Raw genomic sequence first — 27,135 nt, 5'->3', positions numbered from 1 at the left:
AGGTTCAAGCCCCTGGCCCCCACCTGCAGGGGGAATGTTTTGCAAATGGTGAAGCAGTGCTGCAGGTGTCTCTCTATCTCTCTCCCTCTCTATCACACCCTTTCCTTTTGACTTCTGGCTGTCTATCAAATAAAATAAAAATAATTAAAATTTTAAATGATCAGGAGAAGGGTGGTTACATGTCCCCACGTTGAAGCCCCTGGTTCCTGTCTGGGGGTGGGGGTGGGGGTCTCATGATCAGTAAAGCAGGGCTGCAGGTGTCTGTCTCTCTTCTCTCTCAGTTTCTCTCTGTCTCTAGCCAAACATTCAAAATAAAAAAGGGAAAAATGGCCACTGGGGACGGTGTGCTCACCGTGCAGGCACTGAGGCCCAGGGATGGTGAGCCTGGTGGCCACTGGGGACGGTGTGCTCACCGTGCAGGCACTGAGGCCCAGGGATGGTGAGCCTGGTGGCCACTGGGGACGGTGTGCTCACCGTGCAGGCACTGAGGCCCAGGGATGGTGAGCCTGGTGGCCACTGGGGACGGTGTGCTCACCGTGCAGGCACTGAGGCCCAGGGATGGTGAGCCTGGTGGCCACTGGGGACGGTGTGCTCACCGTGCAGGCACTGAGGCCCAGGGATGGTGAGCCTGGTGGCCACTGGGGACGGTGTGCTCACAGTGCAGGCACTGAGGCCCAGGGATGGTGAGCCTGGTGGCCACTGGGGACGGTGTGCTCACCGTGCAGGCACTGAGGCCCAGGGATGGTGAGCCTGGTGGCCACTGGGGACGGTGTGCTCACCGTGCAGGCACTGAGGCCCAGGGATGGTGAGCCTGGTGGCCACTGGGGACGGTGTGCTCACCGTGCAGGCACTGAGGCCCAGGGATGGTGAGCCTGGTGGCCACTGGGGGCGGTGTGCTCACCGTGCAGGCACTGAGGCCCAGGGATGGTGAGCCTGGTGGCCACTGGGGACGGTGTGCTCACCGTGCAGGCACTGAGGCCCAGGGATGGTGAGCCTTGTGGCCACTAGGAGCGGTGTGCTCACCGTGCAGGCACTGAGGCCCAGGGATGGTGAGGCCACTGGGGACAGTGTGCTCACCATGCAGGCACTGAGGCCCAGGGATGGTGAGCCTGGTGGCAAAAGGAAAAGAAAGGAGAAAGAATATATGGGTTCTCCGCAGCTTCCCCCCACCCCAAGCAATGCACTGATCTGGACTCAAGTCACATGGTGTGTGAAAGACTGTTCCCAACACGGCAGGATTACGTCACCTGCGTCCATTCACTGTGTCTGTCGGGGTTGACAGCTCTTTTGAGCCTGAGGCTGAGAAATGTTTTCCGCGCCCTCCCTGTGGGACACGATAGGATTGAAGTGACAATCACTGTCGACTGGCCGCTTCCTCCCGGAGATGTATGGCGGTGTACTCGGGTGGCCGGGGAGGCGCCGTCCCCAGGCCCTGGGCACGTGCTGCTCCGGCCCGGCCCGGGGCTTCCTTTCCCTGCAGCTGGAACACGCAGCCCCGCTCGCCCGGCCCCCAGCCTCAACCCTCCCCATGCCATCCAGCCCACTTTCCACCATTCAAAGCCCACACAACTCCTATGCCCCCCATGCCCTGCACGACAACGTGCCTTCAGGGGAGGGAGAGGGGGCGGTGGGGGGCGGCAGGCCGTGAATGGGGACTCGGCGTGGAGGCAGGTGTGTGAGCCCCCTGCTCAGCCCTGGTTTCCCAAACAGCCTCCCCGAGTAGGCTGAGTCCCAGAGAGGCCATCGTCCCAGGGCTTCTTAGCAAGCGCGCAGAAGCGGCGAGTCCTAAAACACTGCTCGCTGGAGCCTCCCGGGCTGCTACGGTCCCGTGTGGTGTCGGACTCAGACCCAGGCTTTCACGCCTACGGAGATGGCTCTGCACCCCACAGGACTTGGCACAGAACAGAAGAGGGGTGGTGACGGCAGCAGGCGTCACAGTGGTTTGCACCGGGGAGGGGGAAGGAGCCACAAGCCAGGGACTGTAGGTGGCCACAGAAAGCTGGAAGAGGCAAAACCCTTTGTGCCAATGACAAAAATGAAATGAAATGAAACGAAATGAAATAAAATAAAAACCCTACACCCACCAACACACTGAGCTTAACCCAGTGGGATGACTTCAGACTTGGGAATAACAAACCTGGGTTTCGGAGCCAGGAGGTGCACCTGGTTGAGCACACACGTCACAGTGCACAAGGACCCGGGTTCGAGGCCCAGGTCCCCACCTGCAGGGGAAAAGCTTCATGAGTGGAGAAGCAGGGATGCAGGTGTCTCTATGTTTCTCTCCCTCTCTGTCACTCCCTCCCTGTCTCTATCCAGTACATAAATAAAGATAATAACAAAGTTTGAAGAAAAAGAAATGTGGGGGCAGGCAGTGGTGCACTTGGTTAAGCGCTCACATCACAGTGCACAAGGACCCAGGTTCAAGCCCCTGGTCCCCACATGCAGGGGGAAAGCTTCACAGGTGGTGAAGCAGGGTTGCAGGTCTCCCTCTCTCTCCATCTCTGTCTCCTCCTTCCTCTTGATTTCTGGCTGTCTCTATCTAATAAATGAATAAAGATAATTTTTTTAAAAGATGACAAGAAATTAATAAAACTTTAAAAAAAAAAAAAGAAAGGGGGGTCGGGCGGTAGCACAGCGGGTTAAGCGCACGTGGCACAAAGCGCAAGGACCAAGTAAGGATCCCGGTTTGAGCCCCCGACTCCCCACCTGCAGGGGAGTCGCTTCACAGGCGGTGAAGCAGGTCTGCAGGTGTCTGTCTTTCTCTCCCCCTCTCTGTCTTCCCCTCCTCTTTCCATTTCTGTCTGTCCTATCCAACAACAATGACATCAACAACAACAGTAATGACCACAACAAGGCTACAACAACAGGGGCAACAAAAGGGGGAAAAAATGGCTTCCAGGAGCACCGGATTCATGATGCAGGCACTGAGCCCCAGCAGTAACCCTGGAGGCAAAAAAAAAAAAAGAAAGAGAGAGAGAGAGAGAGAGAGAGAGAGAAAGAAAGAAAGAAAGAAAGAAAGAAAGAAAGAGCCCAGGTTACTTTTAGCCCGTAGGTCTGTGGTAAGTTGAGGGCTCACTGCTAAGAAAGGAAGAGCTGCACGGCTCTCCCCATCAGCTCCTGTCACTACTGCGTCCCAGCGAGCGGTGCCGAGGACAGGCGTGACCCTGGGCATCTAAGGGACTCACAGGAGGCCACAGGCCTTGCACGACTCAGAGTGAGAACTCAAGGCCAGACCGCCGGCTCCCAGCGCAGCCCCTTCCCGCTCTTTCCCCTGATTTACGCTTCCTTCCAGTAGCCCCCAACCTGCAGGGCTTCCCGTGTGCCACAGGACAAAGCCCTCGGCCCCCGCGGGGCCCCGGGGGTCAGGAGCCAGAGCCGCAGGTGCCGATGGCGTGACCCACAGCGGGAGGGTGGGTGCGGCCGGGCGCGGAGGTCTCGCAGCAGAGGCCACACAGCCGTGCTCACGCCTCGGGAATGTGCTCATTGTTCCTTCCTTGGGTCCCTCCGTGCCACAGGCCTCGAGGGTTGAAAAGGTCAGTTTAGAAGCACGTTGCTGCCTTTGAGTGAGGAGCACTGCTGAAGAAACAATAATAGCGCGGCACTGGCAAGACGGAGAAGGGGTTCTGAACACCCTGCAGAGGGGCCGCAGCGGGGACACGGCTCAGCGGGCAGGACACAGACTTCCAGGGCGGAGAGTCCTGGCTCCATCCCCAGCAAGGAATGTGCCAGACTGGTGCTCTGGGGGGGGGGGGGGGGGGGGTGTGAGCGTGTGAGTGTGTGTGTGTCTCCCTGTGGAACTATCTTTCATATACGATGTAGAGAATACGCAGCAGCTATTCCTGGGCTTGGCACTGACTATTTCACCAGGTTGGCTATGGATGATTCCAAGAGGAAAGTTTTCTTGGGGTGGGACAGCGGCACGCCTGGTTGAGCACAGGTGTTGCCACAGGCCAGGACAGGGGTTCAAGTCCCCGGGTCCTACCTGCAGTGGGAGGCGCTTCACCAGAGGTGGGGCATGGCTGCAGGGCACTCTCTCTCTCTCTCTCCCTCTCCTTTTCTCTCTTCCTCTTTCTTTCTGTCTCTATAAAGAAAAAAGCCACTGGGAGCACTGGAGTCACCAGGCAGCACCAAGCCTCATCAATAACCCTGGTGGCAAGAAAAAAGGTGTCCTGAAGTCTGGGGACACAGCATAAAGGTTCTGCACACAGACTCTCCTGCCTGAGGCTCTGTGCTCCCAGGGTCAAACCCCCGCACCACCATAAGCCAGAGCTGAGCAGTGCTCTAGTCTCTCTCCCTTCTCTCTCTCTCTCTCTGTATCTCATTAAAACAAAAACATAAAAATAAAGGTGTCTTGGGCCAGAAGAGCAGCTCAGTGGTTAGGGCACCTGTCTTGCCACAGATGTCACCTAGGTTTAAGTCCCAGTACTACACAGAAGTGCTACAGCACCAAGGAAAACGTTGGTGCCGTGGGTTCTCCCCCTGTCCATCCGTCTGTCTGAATAAAAAGCAGTCTGGGAGTGGCGGCACAGAGCACGCACAAGACCCCAGTGAGACCAAGAACGCTGATCAATTTCTCTCCTGAATAGTGGACACGAAATCAGGGCCCTCTGTGGGCGGAGGCCAGATGGCATCTGCTCACTCCTGCAGCTCAAAGCTGATGAGGGCGAGACACACACTGTCCGGAGTCAGTCACAGCCCAGCACGTCCAGCTCAGAGAGGCCAGTCATCTGGAGGGGCAACTCTGCAGGTCGGCACACGGGAGTCGCTGGCGGGCGTGGAGAGGGCTTGAGCCCCACAAAAGATGCTCAGAACGACTGAGGACGCATTTGCAGGACGCATCACAAGCCAGCGGACATGGCAGCTGGGGCTCCCAGCAACCGGGGGTGAAGGTGGCAGCCCCCTGGGGTGGGCTGGGACTAAAGTCTCCAGGAAAAGAGCCGGCGGGGCAGCCGTGAGAAGTCTCTGCCGTCACAGAGGCCAGAGACAGAGACGGCGGGCAGAGAGTGAGGGTGGATGGAGGCGGAGCAAACACTTTCAGAGACCTGCTGGAAGAGGGAGGGGGAGACACGCCGTCAGAAGGGCTTCCCTGTGGAACACTGAGGCAGACAGGCCGGCGGCGAGGACGCGGCTGGAGGCCTCACCTGCTGACCCCAGGCACCAGGGACTCCAGCTGGATCCTCTCTCTTTCTCTCTCTCCCTTTCTCTGCCTTTTGTGAAGCTTCCTCTCATGTGCAGTAAATAAATTAACCTTTTAAAGGAATTAATAGGGGCCGGGCAGTGGTGCGCCCAGCTAAGCGCACAGAGTACTGGCACAAGGACCCAGGCTCGAGCCCCGGCTCCCCACCTGCAGGGGGACGTTTCTCGAGCAGTGAAGCGGGTCTGCGGGTGTGTTTCTTTCTCCTCCCTCTCTCTCTTTTTAGACTGCCCCCCTTTTGTAAATTTTTATTTCTTTATTATTGATAGAGAGAAACTGAGAGGGAGAGAGAAAGAGAGACAGAGAGACACCTACAGCCCTGCTTCACAGCTCATGAAGCCTCCCCCCTGCAGGTGGGGAGCACGGCTTGAACCCGGGTCCTCGTGCACCACAATGTGCTGTGCTTAACCAGGTGCGCCACCTCCTGGCCCCATTCTCTTTCTCCTTCTCTGTCTCCCCTCTCCTCCTCAATTCCTCTGCTCTATCAAATCAAATAGAAGTTTAACAAAAAAAAAAACAAAAAAAAGGGAGGGGTCTGGCAGTAATGCAGCGGGTTAAGCGCACGTGGTGCAAAGCACACAGAGCAGCAGAAGGATCCCGGTTCGAGCCCCCGGCTCCCCACCTGCAGGGGAGTCGCTTCACAGGAGGTGAAGCAGGTCTGCAGGTGTCTGTCTTTCTCTCCCCCTCTCTGTCTTCCCCTCCTCTCTCTATTTCTCTCTGTCCTATCCAACAACGATGACATCAATGACAACGACAATAATGACCACAACAATGGTAAAAACAAACAGGGCAACAAAAAAGGGGGGGGGAGGGAAATGGCCTTCAGGAGCAGTAGATTCATGGCAATAACCCTGGAGGCAGAAAGAAAGAAAGAAAGAAAGAAAGAAAGAAAGAAAGAAAGGGGAAGAAAGAGAAAAAGAAAAGAAATTTAACAAAAAAGGAAAAAGTGTCATCACTGATCCCCAGCAATAAGCTCAGTGGCAATTAATAAAATCCTTTTTTCTTACCGGCACCATGGTTGTCTCTGGAGCTTGATCCCTGAACTGTGAATCCATGGCGCCCAGAATCTTGTCTCCTCCCCTCCGCCCTTTGTTTTAGAGACAGACAGTAGAGAGACAGAGATCCCTGCAGCCCTGCTGTCACTCATGGAACTCTCCTCCTGCAGGTGGGAACAGGGGACTTGAACCCAGGTCCTCGCACATGGCGACGTGTGCTCTCCACCCTCCACCCAGGGGACCCCTCTGCTGTGCTCTTTCTCCGCGAAGGCTCACGGCCGGCTGAGACTGCCGAGTCCCTGAGACAGCCTGAGGCCGATGCCGAGAGCCAGCTGACTTTAAAAGGACTGGCTTTGGGGGGGCCGGGGGGTGGTGCACCTGGCTGAGTGCCCCTGTTACAATGTGCACGGACCTGGGTTCGAGCCCCCTGGCCCCACCTGCAGGGGAAAAGCTTTAGGAGTGGTGAAGCAGGTTTGCAGGTGTCTCTCTGTCTCGCTTCCTCTCTATTCCCTCCTCCCTCTTGATTTCTGGCTGTCTCTATACAATAAATAAATAAAGATAATAATTTTTTTTAATCTGGCTTTTATTTTTTTAATCAGAGTTCTCTGGATGATTGTTTTCCTTCTCCCTCTCCTGCTCTCCCAAGCACCCTGCCTCGCCCCTCAGGGAGCGCTCGGCAACCACCTGCCAGAACCCCTGGCCTCTGGGGGAAGGAAGCTCCGGTGTCTTCACCCCCCAGGGCTCAGCCCGGCCCACCCAGTCGGCAGCCGTTTTCCAATCAAGCTGCCCAGAACGCAGGTCTCATTGCGGGCGGGTCATGGGGAAGGCATCACGCGCACTACCCGGCGGCGCAATGTGCGGTGGCTCTTACCAGGCCTGGCTCAGCCCCGCCGCAGGGCCGGCTCTCCCCGGGCTGGCCTTCAACATGAAAAGGGAAAGACGCGGCATTTTCTCCAACCCCCGCCCCCCCCCCCCCCCCCCCCCCGTCTCTGGTCTCTGGCTTTTCTTCTCTCTTCAGGATGTGGAAAACTTGACTCCAGTTGCCTGGTCTGACATTTCCTGTGAGAAAGCAAGGCTGCGCTCGGGGAGCTGTGAAAACAGCCCGGCCCACACGCACCGTCTTCCCGACACCAGGGAACAGCCTCAGCTGGGAACGGGGCCACGTGCCCCCAGTCCCTCACCCGGATCCGTGATGACGAAGGTCTCACAGAGATAGCGATCGTGGGTGAGGACAGGTCTGGGGGGGCGGCTGGGTGGGGGACACGGATGGCCCCGCTTCCTCCAGGAGAAGCCATCGCGGGGCCATCGAGCAGGGGGGACGCCCCCACCCATGCCCATTGTTCTGGAGGGTGGCGGTCTCTCTGCTTAACTGTCTTTCCCTCTGTTCCCTCCCGGCCTCTGGCTCTGGGCCCTGGACGAGCCGCCGCAGAGCCCACACCAAGTGCATCTCCGCTCCTTCCTTGAGCCAGGCTGGGCCGGCCGCTCCAGAAACCAGCCGGGAAGAGGAGCTTCACCCTGCTCACCGGCAGTCTGGCTGGGAGGGCTCCTCCGAGGGCAGTTTGCAAAACACGACTGCACCAGGTGTGGCCTTCCTGCCTTGTGTTTCTCCCTGCTTGGCCCGAGGCCTTGGCACCCAGTTGGCATTTAATAAGGCTCCCTCTGGATGCTAAGGCGTGCACTCTGATAGAAAGTCTGGCAGAGCCGTGGTGATGGTGGAGGAAACTGAATGCTGGACCAGCACAAAAGCATGCCTGCACAGTACACACAGCCTGCCTGCACAGTACACACAGCGTGCATGCACAGTACACATAGCATTGCCTGCACAGTACACACAGCCTGCCTGCACAGTACACATAGCATTGCCTGCACAATACACACAGCCTGCCTGCACAGTACACACAGCGTGCCTGCACAGTACACACAGCCTGCCTACACAGTACACACAGCCTGCCTGCACAGTACACACAGCCTGCCTGCACAGTACACACAGCCTGCCTGCACAGTACACACAGCGTGCATGCACAGTACACATAGCATTGCCTGCACAATACACACAGCCTGCCTGCACAGTACACACAGCGTGCCTGCACTGTACACACAGCGTGCCTACACAGTACACACAGCCTGCCTGCACAGTACACACAGCCTGCCTGCACAGTACACACAGCGTGCATGCACAGTACACATAGCATTGCCTGCACAGTACACACAGCCTGCCTGCACAGTACACATAGCATTGCCTGCACAATACACACAGCCTGCCTGCACAGTACACACAGCGTGCCTGCACTGTACACACAGCGTGCCTACACAGTACACACAGCCTGCCTGCACAGTACACACAGCCTGCCTGCACAGTACACACAGCCTGCCTGCACAGTACACACAGCGTGCCTGCACAGTACACACAGCCTGCCTGCACAGTACACACAGCCTGCCTGCACAGTACACACAGCCTGCCTGCACAGTACACACAGCGTGCATGCACAGTACACATAGCATTGCCTGCACAGTACACACAGCGTGCCTACACAGTACACATAGCATTGCCTGCACAGTACACATAGCATTGCCTGCACAATACACACAGCCTGCCTGCACAGTACACACAGCCTGCCTGCACAGTACACACAGCGTGCCTGCGCAATACTCACAGCGTGCCTGCACAGTACACACAGCGTGCCTGCACAGTACACACAGCGTGTCTGCACTGTACACACAGCGTGTCTGCACAGTACACACAGCCTGCCTGCACAGTACACACAGCCTGCCTGCACAGTACACACAGCGTGCCTGCACAGTACACACAGCCTGCCTGTGCGTGCCTGCACAGTACACACAGCCTGCCTGCATAGTACACACAGCCTGCCTGCACAGTACACACAGCCTGCCTGTGCGTGCCTGCACAGTACACACAGCCTGCCTGCATAGTACACACAGCCTGCCTGCACAGTACACACAGCCTGCCTGCACAGTACACACAGCGTGCCTGCACAGTACACACAGCCTGCCTGCACAGTACACACAGCCTGCCTGCACAGTACACACAGCCTGCCTGCACAGTACACACAGCGTGCCTGCACAGTACACACAGCCTGCCTGCACAGTACACACAGTGTGCATGCACAGTACACACAGCCTGCCTGCACAGTACACACAGCGTGCCTGCACAGTACACACAGCCTGCCTGCACAGTACACACAGTGTGCATGCACAGTACACACAGCCTGCCTGCACAGTACACACAGCGTGCCTGCACAGTACACACAGCCTGCCTGCACAGTACACACAGCGTGTCTGCACAGTACACATAGCATTGCCTGCACAATACACACAGCCTGCCTGCACAGTACACACAGCGTGCCTGCACTGTACACACAGCCTGCCTACACAGTACACACAGCCTGCCTGCACAGTACACACAGCCTGCCTACACAGTACACACAGCCTGCCTGCACAGTACACACAGCCTGACTGCACAGTACACACAGCCTGCCTGCACAGTACACACAGCCTGCCTGCACAGTACACACAGCCTGCCTGCACAGTACACACAGCGTGCCTGCGCAATACACACAGCGTGCCTGCACAGTACACACAGCGTGCCTGCACAGTACACACAGCGTGCCTGCACAGTACACACAGCGTGTCTGCACTGTACACACAGCGTGTCTGCACAGTACACACAGCCTGCCTGCACAGTACACACAGCCTGCCTGCACAGTACACACAGCCTGCCTGCACAGTACACACAGCGTGCCTGCACAGTACACACAGCCTGCCTGTGCGTGCCTGCACAGTACACACAGCCTGCCTGCATAGTACACACAGCCTGCCTGCACAGTACACACAGCGTGCCTGCACAGTACACACAGCCTGCCTGTGCGTGCCTGCACAGTACACACAGCCTGCCTGCACAGTACACACAGCCTGCCTGCACAGTACACACAGCCTGCCTGCACAGTACACACAGCGTGCCTGCACAGTACACACAGCCTGCCTGCACAGTACACACAGCCTGCCTGCACAGTACACACAGCCTGCCTGCACAGTACACACAGCGTGCCTGCACAGTACACACAGCCTGCCTGCACAGTACACACAGTGTGCATGCACAGTACACACAGCCTGCCTGCACAGTACACACAGCGTGCCTGCACTGTACACACAGTGTGCCTACACAGTACACACAGCCTGCCTGCACAGTACACACAGCCTGCCTGCACAGTACACACAGCCTGCCTGCACAGTACACACAGCGTGCCTGCGCAGTACACACAGCGTGCCTGCACAGTACACACAGCGTGCCTGCACAGTACACACAGCCTGCCTGTGCGTGCCTGCACAGTACACACAGCCTGCCTGCACAGTACACACAGCCTGCCTGCACAGTACACACAGCCTGCCTGCACAGTACACACAGCCTGCCTGCACAGTACACACAGCCTGCCTGCACAGTACACACAGCCTGCCTGCACAGTACACACAGCGTGCCTGCACAGTACACACAGCCTGCCTGCACAGTACACACAGCGTGCCTGCACAGTACACACAGCCTGCCTGCACAGTACACACAGTGTGCATGCACAGTACACACAGCCTGCCTGCACAGTACACACAGCGTGCCTCCACTGTACACACAGTGTGCCTACACAGTACACACAGCCTGCCTGCACAGTACACACAGCCTGCCTGCACAGTACACACAGCCTGCCTGCACAGTACACACAGCGTGCCTGCACAGTACACACAGCGTGCCTGCACAGTACACACAGCGTGCCTGCACAGTACACACAGCCTGCCTGCACAGTACACACAGCCTGCCTGCACAGTACACACAGCGTGCCTGCACAGTACACACAGCCTGCCTGTGCGTGCCTGCACAGTACACACAGCCTGCCTGCACAGTACACACAGCCTGCCTGCACAGTACACACAGCCTGCCTGCACAGTACACACAGCGTGCCTGCACAGTACACACAGCCTGCCTGCATAGTACACACAGCCTGCCTGCACAGTACACACAGCCTGCCTGCACAGTACACACAGCGTGCCTGCACAGTACACACAGCCTGCCTGCACAGTACACACAGCCTGCCTGCACAGTACACACAGCCTGCCTGCACAGTACACACAGCGTGCCTGCACAGTACACACAGCCTGCCTGCACAGTACACACAGTGTGCATGCACAGTACACACAGCCTGCCTGTGCGTGCCTACACAGTACACACAGCCTGCCTGCACAGTACACACAGTGTGCATGCACAGTACACACAGCCTGCCTGCACAGTACACACAGCGTGCCTGCACAGTACACACAGCCTGCCTGCACAGTACACACAGCGTGTCTGCACAGTACACACAGCCTGCCTGCACGGTACACACAGCGTGCCTGCACAGTACACACAGCCTGCCTGCACAGTACACACAGCCTGCCTGCACAGTACACACAGCCTGCCTGCACAGTACACACAGCGTGCCTGCACAGTACACACAGCGTGCCTGCACAGTACACACAGCCTGCCTGCACAGTACACACAGCGTGCCTGCACAGTACACACAGCGTGCCTGCACAGTACACACAGCGTGCCTACACAGTACACACAGCATGCCTGCACAGTACACACAGCGTGCCTGCACAGTACACACAGCCTGCCTACACAGTACACACAGCCTGCCTGCACAGTATACACAGCCTGCCTGCACAGTACACACAGCGTGCCTGCATGGTACACACAGCCTGCCTACACAGTATACACAGGACCCAGGTTCAAGCCCAGCTCCTATCCCACCACAGGAAGGTCTGATGCTTGGTTTCTCTCTCTCTCTCTCACACACACACACACACACACTGTCTCTCTCCCCACCCCCTCTCCCCCTCTCAGAAAGTCAGCCAGGAGTGGTGAAGCCCTACAGAGAGAGAGAGAGAGGCTGACTCTGACACCGAGGACTGATCTCAGTTGTCTTTTGTCCATCCCCTGCTGCAACGTGTGACAAGCACTGATTTCAGTTCCTTCAGACCCCCAGGCAGGAAGGAAGCTTGGCCCCTTCCCCCAGGGGTGCCGGCTAGCCCTCTGGGCTCCCAGGACCCCCGTGTCCGTGTCCGTGTCCGCCGGCCTCCCTCCTGCCAAGCTGAGGCTCCCTGGGTGCAGCTGAGCTCAGTCAGGCCACAGCTCTGCCCAGCAGGCAAGGAGAAGGCGGTGGAGTCGGGGTGGGGAGGCCCAGGGGAGTGGGATCCTCTAAAGTGCATCCTGGCACACAGACAAACCCACTAGCAAGCCCTTCTCTCTCTCTTTGCCTCCCTCCCTCCCTCCCTCTCTCCTTCCACCCTCCTCCTATTCCTCCCTGTCCCTCCCTCCCTCCCTCTCTCCTTCCCTGCTTTGGCTGAGCTCAGGACTCTGTCTGCGGAGCCCACAGCTGATCCACTGTGCCCCTCCTCAGCCACAGGGTCACGTTCTGTCCCCTCACAGGAAGCTGCCCATCCCTTCTGGGTCTTGCCTCCGCCTTTCTGCCCACCATCAGCCGCCTCGAGATGCGGGCAGAGCCCAGTGAGCAGAGCTAGAGGGGACCACAGCCTCACAGCCAGCAGCCGAGATGAGCCAGCTGCCTCTCCCTAGGTCCCTGAAGGGGCAGAGAGGACACTCTGCCCTGGCCCTGGCCTCCCTGAGGCTGCTGGGAGAGCCCGGCGTGGAGAGAGAAAACGGCCTTGCCAACCTTGGCCCGGCCCCAAGGAGACTCCAGTCACACCTGGAGCTGTGGAAGGGGAGGGTCTAACAGGCCCCCAGTGGAGAAGCTGCTCCCGGGCCCCTTCCTGGCCCTTCCTGTCCCGACAGAGCGCAGGTCCCCAGGCCAGAGAGCTGCCCCAGTTAGCCAGGCCCGCCTTCTCCACAGTCCACTCTGGGTCTGTGTGGTTACGCGTGCCAAAGGGCGGCCCCACACCACCTCTGGGATGAACTGTTTCCGCTCTTGCTCACGACGCATTCCCCTCGCCAGCACTGGTCAGGAGAGCCTTGGGCCAAGGCTCCGTCTGGCTCTAGGGTTGACTCCCTAACAACTGGAAGACACAGAACTGAACACATCTCAGATTTTTACTTTTGCAAAAGGCTGCGGCTTGCACCTAAGCAACACTTACTTTTTTGGACTTCCTGTCTTTCCCCAAGTGGCCAGATGCACAGCCCTCCGCCCTGGGCTCTCCTGTCCCTTTCTAGAGCCCCGTGGTGTCTGCAGTTTTATCTTGGCAACAGCGGTGATTGTCTGCCTAGGTGGCTCTTTCTTCCTCTCCCTCTCTCTTACTGGACAGACAGAGAGAAATTGAGAGGAGAGGGGAGGGAGAGACAGAGAGACACCTGCAGACCTGCTTCACCACTTGCAAAGCTTCCCCCATGCAGGTGGGGGAACTAAGCGGGTCCTTGCGCACTGTAATGGGAGTGCTCTGCCAGGTGCACAACTGCCTGGCCCCTGGTGGCACCTTCCTCTTTTTTTTTTTTTAAGATTTTATTTATTTTTGAGAAAGGTAGGAGGAGAGAGAGAAAGAACCAGACATCACTCTGGCACATGGGCTGTCGGGGATTGAACTCACGACCTCATGCTTGAGAGTCCAAAGCTTTATCACTGCGTCACCTCCCCGGACCTCCTGGCAGCACCTTCCACTGACACTTCACACCCAGCCACTTGTTAAACATGGTTTTCAACCGCGTTCTGGGGAGAGGCCTGCGAAGGGGGCACCACAGGAACCTCCTCACCCTGTTTACAGGGGGGCTGGGAACTGTCGGCTTCCAGGTGTGTCCTTCACAGAGCTCAGGGCGGTGACTTTTTAATTTACTTTTTATTTAAGAAAGGATAAATTGACAAAACCATAGGGTAAGAGGGGTACAACTCCACACAATTCCCACCACCCAATCTCCATATCCCATCCCCTCCCCTGATAGCTTTCCCATTCTCTATCCCTCTGGGAGCATGGACCCAGGGTCACTGTGGGTTGCAGAAGGTGGAAGGTCTGGCTTCTGTAATTGCTTCCCCGCTGAACATGGGTGTTGACTGGTCAGTCCATACTCCCAGTCTGCCTCTCTCTTTCCCTAGTAGGGTGGGTCTCTGGGGAAGCGGTAGGGCGGTGACTTTAGTGGCTGGACTTCGATTTCAAGCTCACAGCCATCTCAGTTTTTGAAGGTCCAGTGAGATTCTAATGTTGACCTCTGCATAGTAATGGCAACCTGAGTAGCATCTGCTTTGCCATGAGGTTAATGTAACTCAAGCCTCAAGGACCCTCTTCCCAAAGGCCTAGAACAAGTTGGCACAGTCCGGTGTTTCAGTAAAACGTGCGGAAACCAGCTGATTTTGCCTTCTTTCTCCTTAACAAGGCACCCCAAACCATGCAAGCTTCGGGCCTAAAAGGTCAGGATCTAAGCTTGGCCCCGGGTTTGATTTCTGTTCTTTGGTTTGCTGGCCCACGAATCCCAGAAGCCCACTGCACCGGATGGACCATCCCGAGTCTCCTCTGCCCCAGAGGCCTGCTGTGCTCCAGTTCACAGAGGGGAAATTAACCACATGGTGACTTTTTCAGCCCATCTTGGATGGAGCTTGAAGGCATCGTGTTAAGTGAGATCAGTCAGAAACAGAAGGATGAATATGGGGTGATCTCACTCACAGACAGAAGCTGAAAACAAGATCAGAAGGGGAAACACTAAGCAGAGCTGGGACTGGAGTCGGTGTCCTGAACCAAAGTCAAGGACTCTGGGTGTGGAGTGCAGGTCCTGGAACAGGACGGCAGAGGACCTAGTGGGGGTTTATGGTTATGTGGAAACTGAGAAATGTTATGCATGTACAAACCACTGTGTTTACTGTTGACTGTAAACCATTAATCCCCCCCAACAAAGAAGTTTTAAAAAGAAAAAGAGGGAGTTGGGCTGTAGCGCAGCAGGTTAAGCGCACGTTGCGCAAAGCGCAAGGACCGGCATAAGGATCCCAGTTCGAGCCCCTGGCTCCCCACCTGCAGGGGAGTCGCTTCACAGGCGGTGAAGCAGGTCTGCAGGTGTCTGTCTTTCTCTCCCCCTCTCTGTCTTCCCCTCCTCTCTCCATGTCTCTCTGTCCTATCCAACAACAACGGCAACAATAAAACAACAAGGGCAACAAAAGGGAATAGGTAAATAAAATAAATATTAAAAAAAAAAAGAAAACAACAAAACCTCCAGGCCAAGATGGACTCTGGAAGGAAGACGCCCCACGCCCCTCGGCAGGCCCACCGCACTGGCCCCCCAGCTCCCACCTTAGCCCTGTGAGAGCACCACCGAAACCCAGACCCCAGCGTCCCCGACTCACTGCGACCTGCGACGCCTCTGTGCTGACAGACACACAGGGAGGTCACCATTCATTGTGACCAGAGCACTGCTGAGAGGGGCCTGCGACTGCTGGGACCTCAGACGTGAAGACTTGGTACACAGCCTGCCCGGCACATAAAGTCGATTTCTACCCTTTTTCCTTTTTATGCCCCCAGGGTTATCGCTGGGGCTCGGTGTGGCACTATGAGTCCACTGCTCCTGGTGGCCCTTTTTTCCATTTTATTGGACAGGACAGAGGGAAATTGAAAGAGGAGAGGAAGACAGAGAGGGAGAGAGACAGAGAGACACCTGCAGCCCTGCTTCACCACCTGTGAAGCGTCCCCCTGCAGGTGGGGAGCTGGGGCCCAAACCTGAATCCTTGCGCCGGTCCTCGCGCTTTGTGCAAAGTTCACTTAGCCAGGTGCACCACCACCAGTCCCAGTGGTTTCTAGTCTTTACCCATGTTTCCTATTTAATCTCTGTTTGTTTTCACCCCTTTTCTTTTTTTAATATTTATTTACTTATTAGTGGATAGAGACGAAGAAAAATGAGAAGCGAGGTAGAAACACAGAGGGAGGGAGACAGAGAGACACCTGCAGCCCTGCTTCACCACTTGTGAAGCTTCTCCCCTGCAGGTGGGGACCAGGGGCTCAAACCTGTGACCTTGAGCACCGTCACGTGTGTGCTCAACCAGGTGCACCACCACCTGACCTCCCAGAGCACTGCGGAGCTCTGGCTGACGGCAGTGCTGGAGAGGGAACCTGGGACGTCTGGGACGTCAGGCGTAGAAGTCTGTGCATAACCGTGATGTGGCCTGCCCCGCCCATAAGACGGCGTCTGCTGCCTGGCCGCGGTCCCTGTCTAGTCTCCGTGCTCTGCGTTCACCCCACTCGTGCTGGTTAATGTGAAAGGCTCAGGGGCACGACGGCCAGTAGGCGGCGCCGCAGCTCCTGCCCCCTGAGAGCGCCCAGCTGTCACCAGCTCGCCAGAGCTTCTCTGCTTTCTCCAGACACAAGGATGCAAGAACAGCAGCAGCAAAAAGTGTTTTTCTGCTGGACCATCTGAAAGGAAGTTGTAGGCTGTCATGGGAAAACAGCCTAAACACCTCAACCTGTACCCCCACAAAACAAGAACAGTTCCCCACAATTATGGGGGGGGGAGGTATTTGTATGACGACACGTTTTCAAAGACAGGCTCTCTGCTCACGAGCTCCCAGACACCTGCGTCGGCTAAGTGTCCTGGTTTCGCCGTAGTTCCCTTCAGCAGAAGCACTCATGATGTCGCAATTAAATATTGAATGGATGGGCCGGATTTGCCTCGGGGCTTTATCTAGACCAGTCCAAACCTCCAGTTTCTCTCTCCTCTGTTCACACATTCTCAGGAGTGTATCGGATGGCTGGGGAGACAGCATCATGCTTCTGCAGGAGACTTTCATGCCTGAGGCTCCACGGTCTCAGGTTCAATCCCCAGAAGCACCATAAGCCAGAGTTGAGCAGGGCTCTGGCCAAATCAACCAATCAATCAATATGTCTGACGGTGAGGTCTGCTGCGAGCCTGAGGGAGGAGGGACGAGGGAGGCCTGGCTCCGGGCTGCACGGGATTCCCACGACCCTGTGCTTCCGCTCCCTCTGCGGCCCCTCCGGCTTGCTCTAGACGCCTGCGAAACACCTGCTAACGTCTGCATGCCAGACACTTTCAGAAAGTGAGAGCTCCGCACCCCTCGCTGCATGAGGCCGTAAACACCCGAGAAGGGGCTCAGCCTGAGGATGGACGGATGGACGGACGGACAGATGAGATGAGCTTCTGGACCTCAACCTGCGGCAAAGGACCTGGTTCCAGTTTCCAGCAGTGGCCTCCCTAGTGTGTGTGATCTTTCTCTCTTCCGCTTTTCTCAATCAGAAGGCATTTTACAGAAAGGGGGGAAGAGCCCTGCCCGGAGCATCCCTCTCCAAGCCTGGTGAGGAAAGGCTCTCGGGCACGGCCACCCTGTCCTCCGGCCTGGTGGTCCGGCTGGTCCAACTCACCTGTCGTTTCCCCCGCCCCGCCCCACCCCGCCCACCTGTGCTCACACTCCTCCCTTGACGTGGGGTGCTCCCACTTGCTTTCCCTGAGGACAGTGGTCAGGGAGAGGCTCTCAGGCCAGCGGATCAAACTGCACTTCAGTCTCCCACCAATAAAATGCAGTCACCTCGAAAAACCATCCTGGAGGGAGCTGGGTGGTGGCACAGCGAATTAAACGCACATGGCAGATGGCGCACAGACTGGTGTAAGGATCCCGGTTCGAGCCCCCGGCTCCCTACTCGCAGGGGAGTCGCTTCCCAGGCGGTGAAGCAGGTCTGCAGGTGTCTGTCTTTCTCTCCCCCTCTCTGTGTTCCCCTCCTCTCTCCGTTTCTCTGTCCTATCCAACAATGACAATGACAATAAACAACAAGGGCAACCAAAGGAAAAAGATTAAAAGAACAAATACAAGCAAACAGAGAGGCCCTCCTGGAGCTGCCCTGGGTCTGGAGCGGGGAGCACATCTAGTCCGGGCAGCAGGCCTGCCGGGCAGCGCGCTCAGCCCACGGCCTTTCTGTTGGCTGCTTTGCCGTCCCCACAACTAGCTCTGAGGCTTGGTGCATGCACGTGAATCTACTGCTCCCAACAGCCATTTCTCCCTCCCGCTCTCTCTCTCTCTCTCTCCTTCCTCCTCTTCTTTCCTATTTATTTGACAGTGACAGGAAACTTCGCGATGTTAGCCCCTGGATGTGGTTATAATATGAGCTTATGAAATGACTGTGATGCATCTGCACTAGGCCTCAGTGCAGGGTAGAAAGACTGGAAATGTCATGAAGGGTTAAGGATGTGTACAAAGTCTGAGACGGTGCAGTGGTCAGTGCAGGCTGGCCTTCCCTGGGGGAGCAGGTGGCGACAGTAGAGACTTGAAGGTCAGACTGAACCTCGGCTGAGAAGGCAGCTGCTGTAACCCGCTGCTTCTGCCTCCTGAAAGCTGCCCCCACCCCCGCCCCAGGGTGTCTTATGCTGACGCTCTGCAGGAAAGATAACAGTAACGCAGGAACAACAGTAACTCAGGCAGCCAGCCCCAGTCCCACCCCTCAGCCTGCACCGTCCCTGTGCTCAGGACCAGTCATCATAATGGTCTGAGCTTCTGGCCCACACGGTATGAAAGGCTCCTCTCCTCCTCCAGTCACCTCCGCTCCAGCCATCTCCATTATGAATAGAGTTCCTCAGCAACAGAGACAGAAAAATCAGAGGAAGGGGGAGGGGGAGGGGAGGGGAGGGAGAGGAGGGAGACAGGGAGGGGGATGGCGAGAGGGGGAGAGAAAGAGAAGAGACCTGCAGAACTGCTTACTACTTGTGTGGGGGCGCTGACCTGGGTCCCTGCACACGGCAGCATGTGCTTTACCGGCTGAGCTACCACCTGACCCGACACTCCGTCGTCAACATCAGCAGCACGACTGACGCTGAAGCAGTGCAGCCCTGGCTCCAGGATAGACGTCTGTCCAGGACCAGAGTAACAGTCCTTTATCTGCGTGGCCATCTCAGTCTCTGGGGTAGGAGTCATCCCAGCCCCTCCCTCCTCTCTCTCTCTCTCTCCGACACTATTCAAAGAAGGCTCCATACATACTTTGTTGAATTTCATCAGATGAAGTAACATTCACTCAGACTGAGATCAAAAACCCCATTCTGTCGGGAAATGCTCCACTTCCAAGGGGCCCAGAGCCACAAGACTGGCCTCCACAGGAAATGGAAGGGATCTATCTCGTGGCTTCAGTGACTCCTGCCGGAATGAGCAGAGAAAACAAAGCACCATTTTCTGGAATGAGGCTCACACATGGAATCCAGCTATACAGAAACCGCCCTGGCGGGTCACCTTCGTGACTTAAAGAACTCTGGCGGAACTCAGTTTCAAAGGCCATCTCTTCAAGGTGGGTGGAGGCACCAGCCAGAGTGAGTCCCACTCCAGCCCGGGGCCACTGCGGGGGACACCGCTGAGGAAGGCCACTCCGGCCACTCCCACAGGATGGGGCCGGGCTCGGCCAGGGGAAAGGTCTCGCTTCTCTCGGACCCTGCCGCCAGGGAGGCTGGCTGACCTTGTGCTTCAGGTGGGAGCCGGGAGGCCCATCTTCTCCTAAGAGCACTGCTCTTCCCAGCCCTAAGGAAAACCAGGTGTCTGGGCTCTTCTCTCACACCTGCAGTAGCACCCAGTGTACAGCCCAGAAAAGCAAGGAAGCAGGCCGCAGGAGAGACAGCTAGCTGACTCAGTCCCCGAGGACGAGGTCTCCAGAAACACCAACTAAGGGAGGCGCAAACAGACACACACACACACACACTCACTCACATTCACACACACACTCAAACACACTCACACACACATTCACACACTCACACACACACACAATCACACGCACACACTAACACACTCTCACACACTCACACACACATACACACTCAATCACACACACATACACACTCACACACACTCACACACACACTAACTAACACACTCTCACACACTCACACACACAAAGCTTCCCCCCTGCAGGTGGGGGCCGGGGGCTTGATCCCGGGTCCCTGTGCACTGTAATGTGTGTGCTCAATATCATTTTCCTTCCATGCTCCTCTCGATATGGGCTGTTTTTTCTGCAGCATGGGGGGTCCGTTGCGCCTGTGGGCAGCACCCAGCCGGGAGGCCAGCTGAGCCCAGGCACCCGCAGCACACGCGCAGGCCAGCTGAGCCCAGGCACCCGCGGCACACGCGCAGGGCAGCTGAGCCCGGGCACCCGTGGCACATGCGCAGGGCAGCTGAGCCCGGGCACCCGCGGCACACACGCAGGCCAGCTGAGCCCGGGTACCCGCGGCACACGCGCAGGGCAGCTGAGCCCGGGCACCCACGGCACACGCTCAGGGCAGCTGAGCCCGGGCACCCGCGGCACACACGCAGGCCAGCTGAGCCCGGGCACCCGCGGCACACGCGCAGGCCAGCTGAGCCCGGGCACCCGCGGCACACGCGCAGGCCAGCTGAGCCCGGGCACCCGCGGCACACGCGCAGGGCAGCTGAGCCCAGGCACCCGCGGCACACGCACAGGGCAGCTGAGCCCGGTCACCCGCGGCACACGCTCAGGGCAGCTGAGCCCGGGCACCCGCGGCACACGCGCAGGCCAGCTGAGCCCGGGCACCCGCGGCACACGCGCAGGGCAGCTGAGCCCGGGCACCCGCGGCACACGCTCAGGGCAGCTGAGCCCAGGCACCCGCGGCACACGCGCAGGGCAGCTGAGCCTGACGCCCCACCAGTCCGGCACTGGGGGAAGCCGTGGGTGCGGTGCAGCTGGGGAGCCAGCCCAAGGCAAACCACCGCAGCCTGGCACACGGGTCTGTCGGGTCCTCGCGGGAACGAGCCTGTCCAGCTCCCACGCCACCCCCCGGTCTGTTGGCCACCGGAGCCTAGACGGAGAGCGGGGAAGCTCGGGCCAGCAGCGGCAGGGGCGAGCTTGCTGAGGGTCTCCCAGCGTCCCGTGGTGGAGGGCGAAACCTTTCACTGTCGCAGTTACACGTGTGTAAAGGGGCAGCTGTGCAGGGAGTAGCCAGCTGGCCGATGAGGCCAATTTCTCCGTATCAGCAAAGAGAGCAGGCCAATGAGGAGTTACGGGTGGTGGTGCAGGAACGCGGAGACAGAAATTTAAGGAAGGTGAAGCCCACCAGAGGAGGTGGGTGGGTGATGCAGTGAGGCTGACAGGAAGGCTGGAATTCCCCGCGTACTCTGGCCACATCTCGCCCGACCACAAGGCTGGCACGCCAAGGGGGGTCAGCCGTCCTGCTCAAACACGCGTCAGACCCACAGACTGGAATGGGGACGCCCACCCACTCCCACCTCGGGTGCTGGCTGTCCTTAAGCTCAGGACGCTGCGAGATGAGCCGCAGTGGGGCGGGGTCTGGCTCACCCAGTTATGTGCAAGGATCTGGGTTCGAGCCCCCGGCTCTCCACCTGCTGGGAGAGGGGGCGCTTCACAAGGGGTGAAGCAGTCTGTCAGTGTCTCTCTTTCTCTCTCCTTCTCTATCTTCCCTTCCTCTCCCAATTTCCCTCTGTCTTATTCAATAAAATGGAAAAGATACCCGGCAGGTCCTGAGCCAGGCCTCCCTCCTGAAGCCCTCGCCAGTCTCCGCTCAGGCGTGGGGGTCCCTGAGGTTTCTGCGGTTCTCTGCTCCGGCTCCTGAGCAAAGCATGGCTCCCAGGATGGAGTCTGGGGGCTCCTGACTGAGACCCAGCCCGCCCGGCAGGTCCTGAAGACCAATGGGTCCTGCTGCCACCTACTGTCCGCCCCAGCAAGACCCACACATCTGCCTGGGGCATCCCTAAAGTCAGAGGAGCTCGAACCCAGGACTGGACTGCCAGTTTCCAAGAGGCACAGATGCTGACCCCGTGGGGCGCTGGCTATAGCCAGGCTGCGGGGCTACACGGAGGGAGGGAAGCAGGCTAGTCAGCGTCCTTTGCCTTGGGTTCCTGGCTCGCCATGCAGTCCTGGCGCTAAACAAGGTTTCTCCATGTCAGTGACAACCCCAGCAGCTCCAGGGTCCCGCCCTCTGAGCACCAAGTGTAGCAACCTCGTGGCAGGCCCTGGGCCTCAGAGGACAAAGCCTTCTGTGGCCCCAGCGCTGAGTCTGGGCATCACGCAGCGCCAAGAGATGCTCACTGTCTATCAGCGGGGCAGGAAGCCAGTGGTGGCTGAACACGGAGTTCTTAGAAGACTACAGAAGCAGCCGTGTGGAGGCCTAGTATGGGGGCTTCCTTCTAGTCTTTCCTGGGCCTGCTCCCTCACTTGTAAATAATTCCTGCTTCATCCATCCCACCTCCACATGCTGTGCTGACTGGACTCCTTGCTTGTTTGCTTGCTTGTTTGTTTACCAGAGCCCCGCTCAGCTCTGGTTGGCTGATGGTGGCGCTGGGGGCAGAACTTTGGGGCTCAGAGCCTCAGGCAGGGGAGTCGCTGCTGGCATTCTTCCTGTTGGTCTGGCCCCCTTCCCCCGACCTCTGAGAGAAATGGTTTGGCCCTGGCTAGTTTCGCGCCCCTCTTTCTCCCCGCCCCGTATGCTAAGGACGCGCAGAGTCCCAGCAGCAGCCGCGGAGGGAGAATGATGGGGAAACACATGGTGTGGTGATTTGGCCGTTCGTGAATAAAGATTAAACTGCAGCTTCTCAGCCCAGCCGTGTGTCCCCGAGTCTCTCTACCGCCGCGATGCTAGCCCGGCCAGCTGGAGCCCCCGAAACTTTAACAAGTCGCTTTCAGAGCCCTTATGCTGCCCTCCAGCCCTACTGTTTATTTTTCTTGCCGCCATGATTATGGATGGAGCTCAGCGCCTGTCCAGCTCCACCATTCCTCTCTCTCTCTCCCCTCCCTCCCTGTCCAGCTCCACCATTCCTCTCTCTCTCTCCCTCCCTGTCCAGCTCCACCATTCCTCTCTCTCTCTCCCTCCCTCCCCTCCCTGTCCAGCTCCACCATTCCTCTCTCTCTCTCCCTCCCCGCCCTCCCTCTCCCTCTCCCTCTCCCTCTCGATAGACAGTGAAGGACAGAGGCATGTCTGTGGGGCAGGGGAGAAAGAGAGACACTCACAGCACTGCTCCATCACTTGTGGAAACTCCCCACAACAGCTGGGGAGTGGGAGTCTGAACCCAGGTCCTCTCTCACGCGAGCACGAGCGAGCACTGTACCAGGTGGGCCACTCCTGACACCTCCCCACGTCACCTTTTTATGAGAACACCCGAGTGTTGTAGAGAAGGAACCAGAAGGGCTGCCCTCATGAGGACTCTGAAGGGAGGCTGTTCATCCTGCTCTGACCTGAGAGCAGCCTAGAAGGTTCCAGCTGTGACCAGGGACTGCGAGCTCAGACTAACAGGGACTGACAGGGACTCAGAGGCCACACGGGCTCCTGTGCTGAATGTGAGTATCTGTGGGCCCTGGGTCAGGTGGATGACGTCAACAATCATATTCAAAATTATTCAAAGATTTTCTTCAAGTTTCAGAAATACACTGCCCTAATCCAACTTTCTAGCCCTATTCTCAACTCTGACACCATCTTCCCAGACAATATTTCTGTCCACCTCCATGTTAGATATCAAACTCAAGCAAAAACTAAGAAAGTCATAGGCCCCCTGGAACATAACTGAAATAGACTTCCTAGTTTCTCTCCACCCTAAGATCCACAGTCTATTCTGCCCTATTCCTACTTTTTGGTTCCTGTTCATTAATCATTTTGTCCTGCTTTATATCTCACTGCCTTCCAGCCACCAAGTTGCAGGCGCTACCATGACACCAACCTGACCTCCCTGGGCAGACGCCCTCACCCATGTGTCCTGGAGCCTCCCCTCCCCAGAGCCCTGCCCCACGAGGGACAGACAGACACAGGCTGGGTGTGTGGATCCACCTGCCAACACCCAGGTCCAGCGGAGAAGCAATGACAGAAGCCACAACTCCCACCTTCTGCTCCCCATAAAGAATTTGGGTCCATACCTCCAGTGGGGGAGAAATGCTAGGAAGAAAATTACCAGAGGGAAAAAAAAAAAAAGAAAGAAAGAAAATGACCAGAGGGTTCTGAACCCCAACTCCATCAGGACCTGGAGAGAGAAGAGGGAAAAGGGAGAGACATTCAAGAAGTAGTGACAGGCGTATGTGTGACTTAGAAAGGAATAGAAGGCGGGACGATGGGGAAATGGGCCAATCTATTAAAACAGACAGACAGATAATTGTAGAAATAACAGTCAACCCATACCTGTGATCTTGGAATAAGATTCGGACACAGAACTCTGGTGTGGAATTATACCCCTGTTCTCTCATAATTTTATAAATCAATATTAAGTCACTAAGAAAATTAAATAAAAATAGTAAGAAAGAAAAGACCCTGAGGGCTGCAAGAGAAAAACAGTCACCTATAGAGGAGACTTCATGAGATTGTCAGCATATTTCTTTTTTTTTAATATTTTATCTATTTATGTATTTTCCCTTTTGTTGCCCTAGTTTTTGTTGTTGTAGTTGTTGTTACTGATGTTGTCGTTGTTGGATAGGACAGAGAGACATGGAGAGAGGAGGGGAGAAAGACAGACACCTGCAGACCTGCCTCACCGCCTGGGAAGCGACTCCCCTGCAGGTGGGGAGCCAGGGGCTCGAACCAGGATCCTTATGCCGGTCCTTGAGTTTCGTGCCATGTGCGCTTAGCCCGCTGCGCCCCCGCCCGACCCCGTCAGCATATTTCTAAAGACTAAAGATCACGGGGAAACAAGATACTCCGAGTGCTCAGTGAAGAGTCTCCCAGCAAGGAACGCTCTACCCCACTCACTAGCCTTTCATTCAGACTTGCTGAGGAACACAGAGCTCCTCAGCCAAGCCAGAAATGAAGAGGCTGGTCACCACTAGCCCCGCTCTATAACACGGCCTAAGGGGACTCAGAGTTTCACAGTGCAAACACTCAGTGCCCGTACGAAATAAAGGTTCACAGGAAGTCCTTATAAATCCTGTTCTCACTAGAAGCCGTGGCCTGACTCAGCCACCAGAAGGCACAGATCAGCAAGCAGAGTCAGGAAACGGAGCCCAAGTACATGCCGCCCGCAGGAGAGCCATCGAACTCGGCAAGGCACACGTGGGCCCAGAGGAAACGGCCGAGTGCGGGGCTGGGGGGGCACGCAGGCCAGGGGCCACCGAAGACGGTAGAGACAGTCACACCTGGCACAGGAGGCCTGGAGGGAGGTGCAGCGCCACAAAGCAGAAGTGGGCGTTGCACAGTGCGCAGATCAGCCGGTCGGTCAAGAGGGCCTGGCACTCAGGGACATCTCTGCACCGAATGGAGAGAGGACAGGACCTATGAATGAGCGAGCAGCAGGACTGAAGAGACACACCGATCCCAGCCCAATAGCAAGAGGCGATTTACACCGCCTGCTCACTCAGACAGAAAACTGATATTCTAGATGCTTTGAACTGGTCCGTACGCGGCTGGAGAAGTCACAGGCGGGCTGGGCGACCTGGCTGAGCGCCCACATCATAGGCACAAGGGCCCGAGTTCCAGCCCCAGTGCCCACTTGCAGAGAGAAAACTTAATGAACGATGAAGCCGTGTTGCAGGTGTCTCTCTGTCTCTCCCTCTCTCTAGCCCCCTTCCCTCCCAAATTCTCTAACCTATCAAATAAATAAATAAATTCAAAGATGTAAAAAATAAAAGTCACAGGGAAGCAGAAAATATTGTAACTTGAATTTGCTAACATTCATTTATGAACCAGTGTGCATTTCTGTGTTTCAATTTTAGCTCTAGTAGTACCTATTTATCTCCTTGTTTAAGACTCTTGTCTCCTTATAAATTTTTTTAAAATAACAAACTGGTCAAATTACTTGGGAAAACACAACTGACACAAGAAGAAAAAGAGCATTTGAATTTTTAAAAAATATATTTTAACTGTATACATGATCTCAACCTTTCAGTCTAATATTCAAAAGCTCTCCCCATAAAGCCTTCCAAATGTGAAAGGAAAAACTATACAATCTTAGACTAACTCTTTAGAGAACAGGAACAAAAAGGGCCACTTCTCACATATTCTAAAAACCAGATTTTGACATGGTTGTTGTAAGAAAGAAAACTTTCTTTGGAGAGACTTCCGGAGGCGGGGCTATGAGCAGCAGATCGCTTTCTCTCCTCTCCTCTCCTCTCCTCTCCCGGATCAACTAGGAATACCAAAGGAGACCACCCGGACCGAAACAAGACAGGACTAGAATGACCACAGGAACCCAGTAAATCACCGGTGAATGCAAACACTTGTGGCTGGTGACAGAGAGGAGCCTAGGGACAGACTAAGTGGCTGGTAACAGTCCTGCGGTTTACCAGTGGAGACACCACCTCCAGTCTGCTCCACCAACAAGGGGACAGCTGAAGGGAGGAGAGGACTCCCCAGAGACTCACCAAGTGCAACTCTGAGTCTCCATTGCTACTACCCTCAGAATCTGGAGCAGCAACAGGGAGGGACACCAGGGGACAGAGATCTAACCGGGAAACTCAGGAGAAGACCTATACCTCGGTGGCATAGCTGAGGGGCTGTGAAAGTCTCTTTGCATAACCACTGGACTATCTCTGCCACACCCTGCTTTATCTCTTGGTCAGGAGTCAGTGATTAAGCTAAGAAGCCTACTTATAGTTTAAAAGCCCTCAGGTTCCCACACCCTACAGGGAAGAAAAAAAAAAAGGCTTTTAAATCACTGAGCTCCAACTCAGGGATTAAAATACTATTGAAACAACTGTTAACTCACACCACCGTGAACCCTTTAATTACCTTACTTAGACACAAGTCAATCCAGGCAATATTGATCAGTAATTTGAAACGTACTGAGAGAGGGAACTTATAATATATAAAATGGTCAAACCAACAAGAAGAAATATTAGAGAAACAAACCAGGACAAGAGTCCAGCTAAAAGCCCCCCAAAGGGTGAAGCACAAAATAATGAGGTCAACATCCAAACACTAGTTAAAGAAATACTCACAGGAGTGAGGAAAGAGTTTGAAAGAATTGTCATCAGAAATACAGAAACAACAAATGAGACTCTGGAAGAAAACACTAATTATCTCAAGGTTATTAGAGAGCTGAAAGCTGAAATAGC

General features: G+C 56.2%; 1 protein-coding gene across 3 annotated transcripts in view; it reads right to left on the bottom strand.

Moving 5' to 3' along the window:
* The window catches only part of MINDY4 (MINDY lysine 48 deubiquitinase 4), a 124,282-nt gene that overhangs the window by 72,479 nt on the left and 24,668 nt on the right, over positions 1 to 27,135 (bottom strand). For 2 of the 3 annotated variants that reach the window (XM_060195798.1, XM_060195801.1), the window contains exons 6-7: positions 2,138 to 2,222; positions 1,248 to 1,324 (exon numbers count right to left, since the gene is read on the bottom strand). The exons of the other annotated variant lie outside the window; for it this stretch is intronic. In XM_060195798.1, coding sequence (XP_060051781.1) covers positions 1,248 to 1,324; positions 2,138 to 2,222 — 162 coding nt within the window. The remainder of the gene's footprint in view (positions 1 to 1,247; positions 1,325 to 2,137; positions 2,223 to 27,135) is intronic. 3 annotated transcript variants of the gene reach the window in all.

This window comes from Erinaceus europaeus, chromosome 8, assembly GCF_950295315.1.
Source record: "Erinaceus europaeus chromosome 8, mEriEur2.1, whole genome shotgun sequence".
NCBI classification, from domain to species: domain Eukaryota; kingdom Metazoa; phylum Chordata; class Mammalia; order Eulipotyphla; family Erinaceidae; genus Erinaceus; species Erinaceus europaeus.
This window is presented reverse-complemented; position numbering and strand designations above follow the sequence as displayed.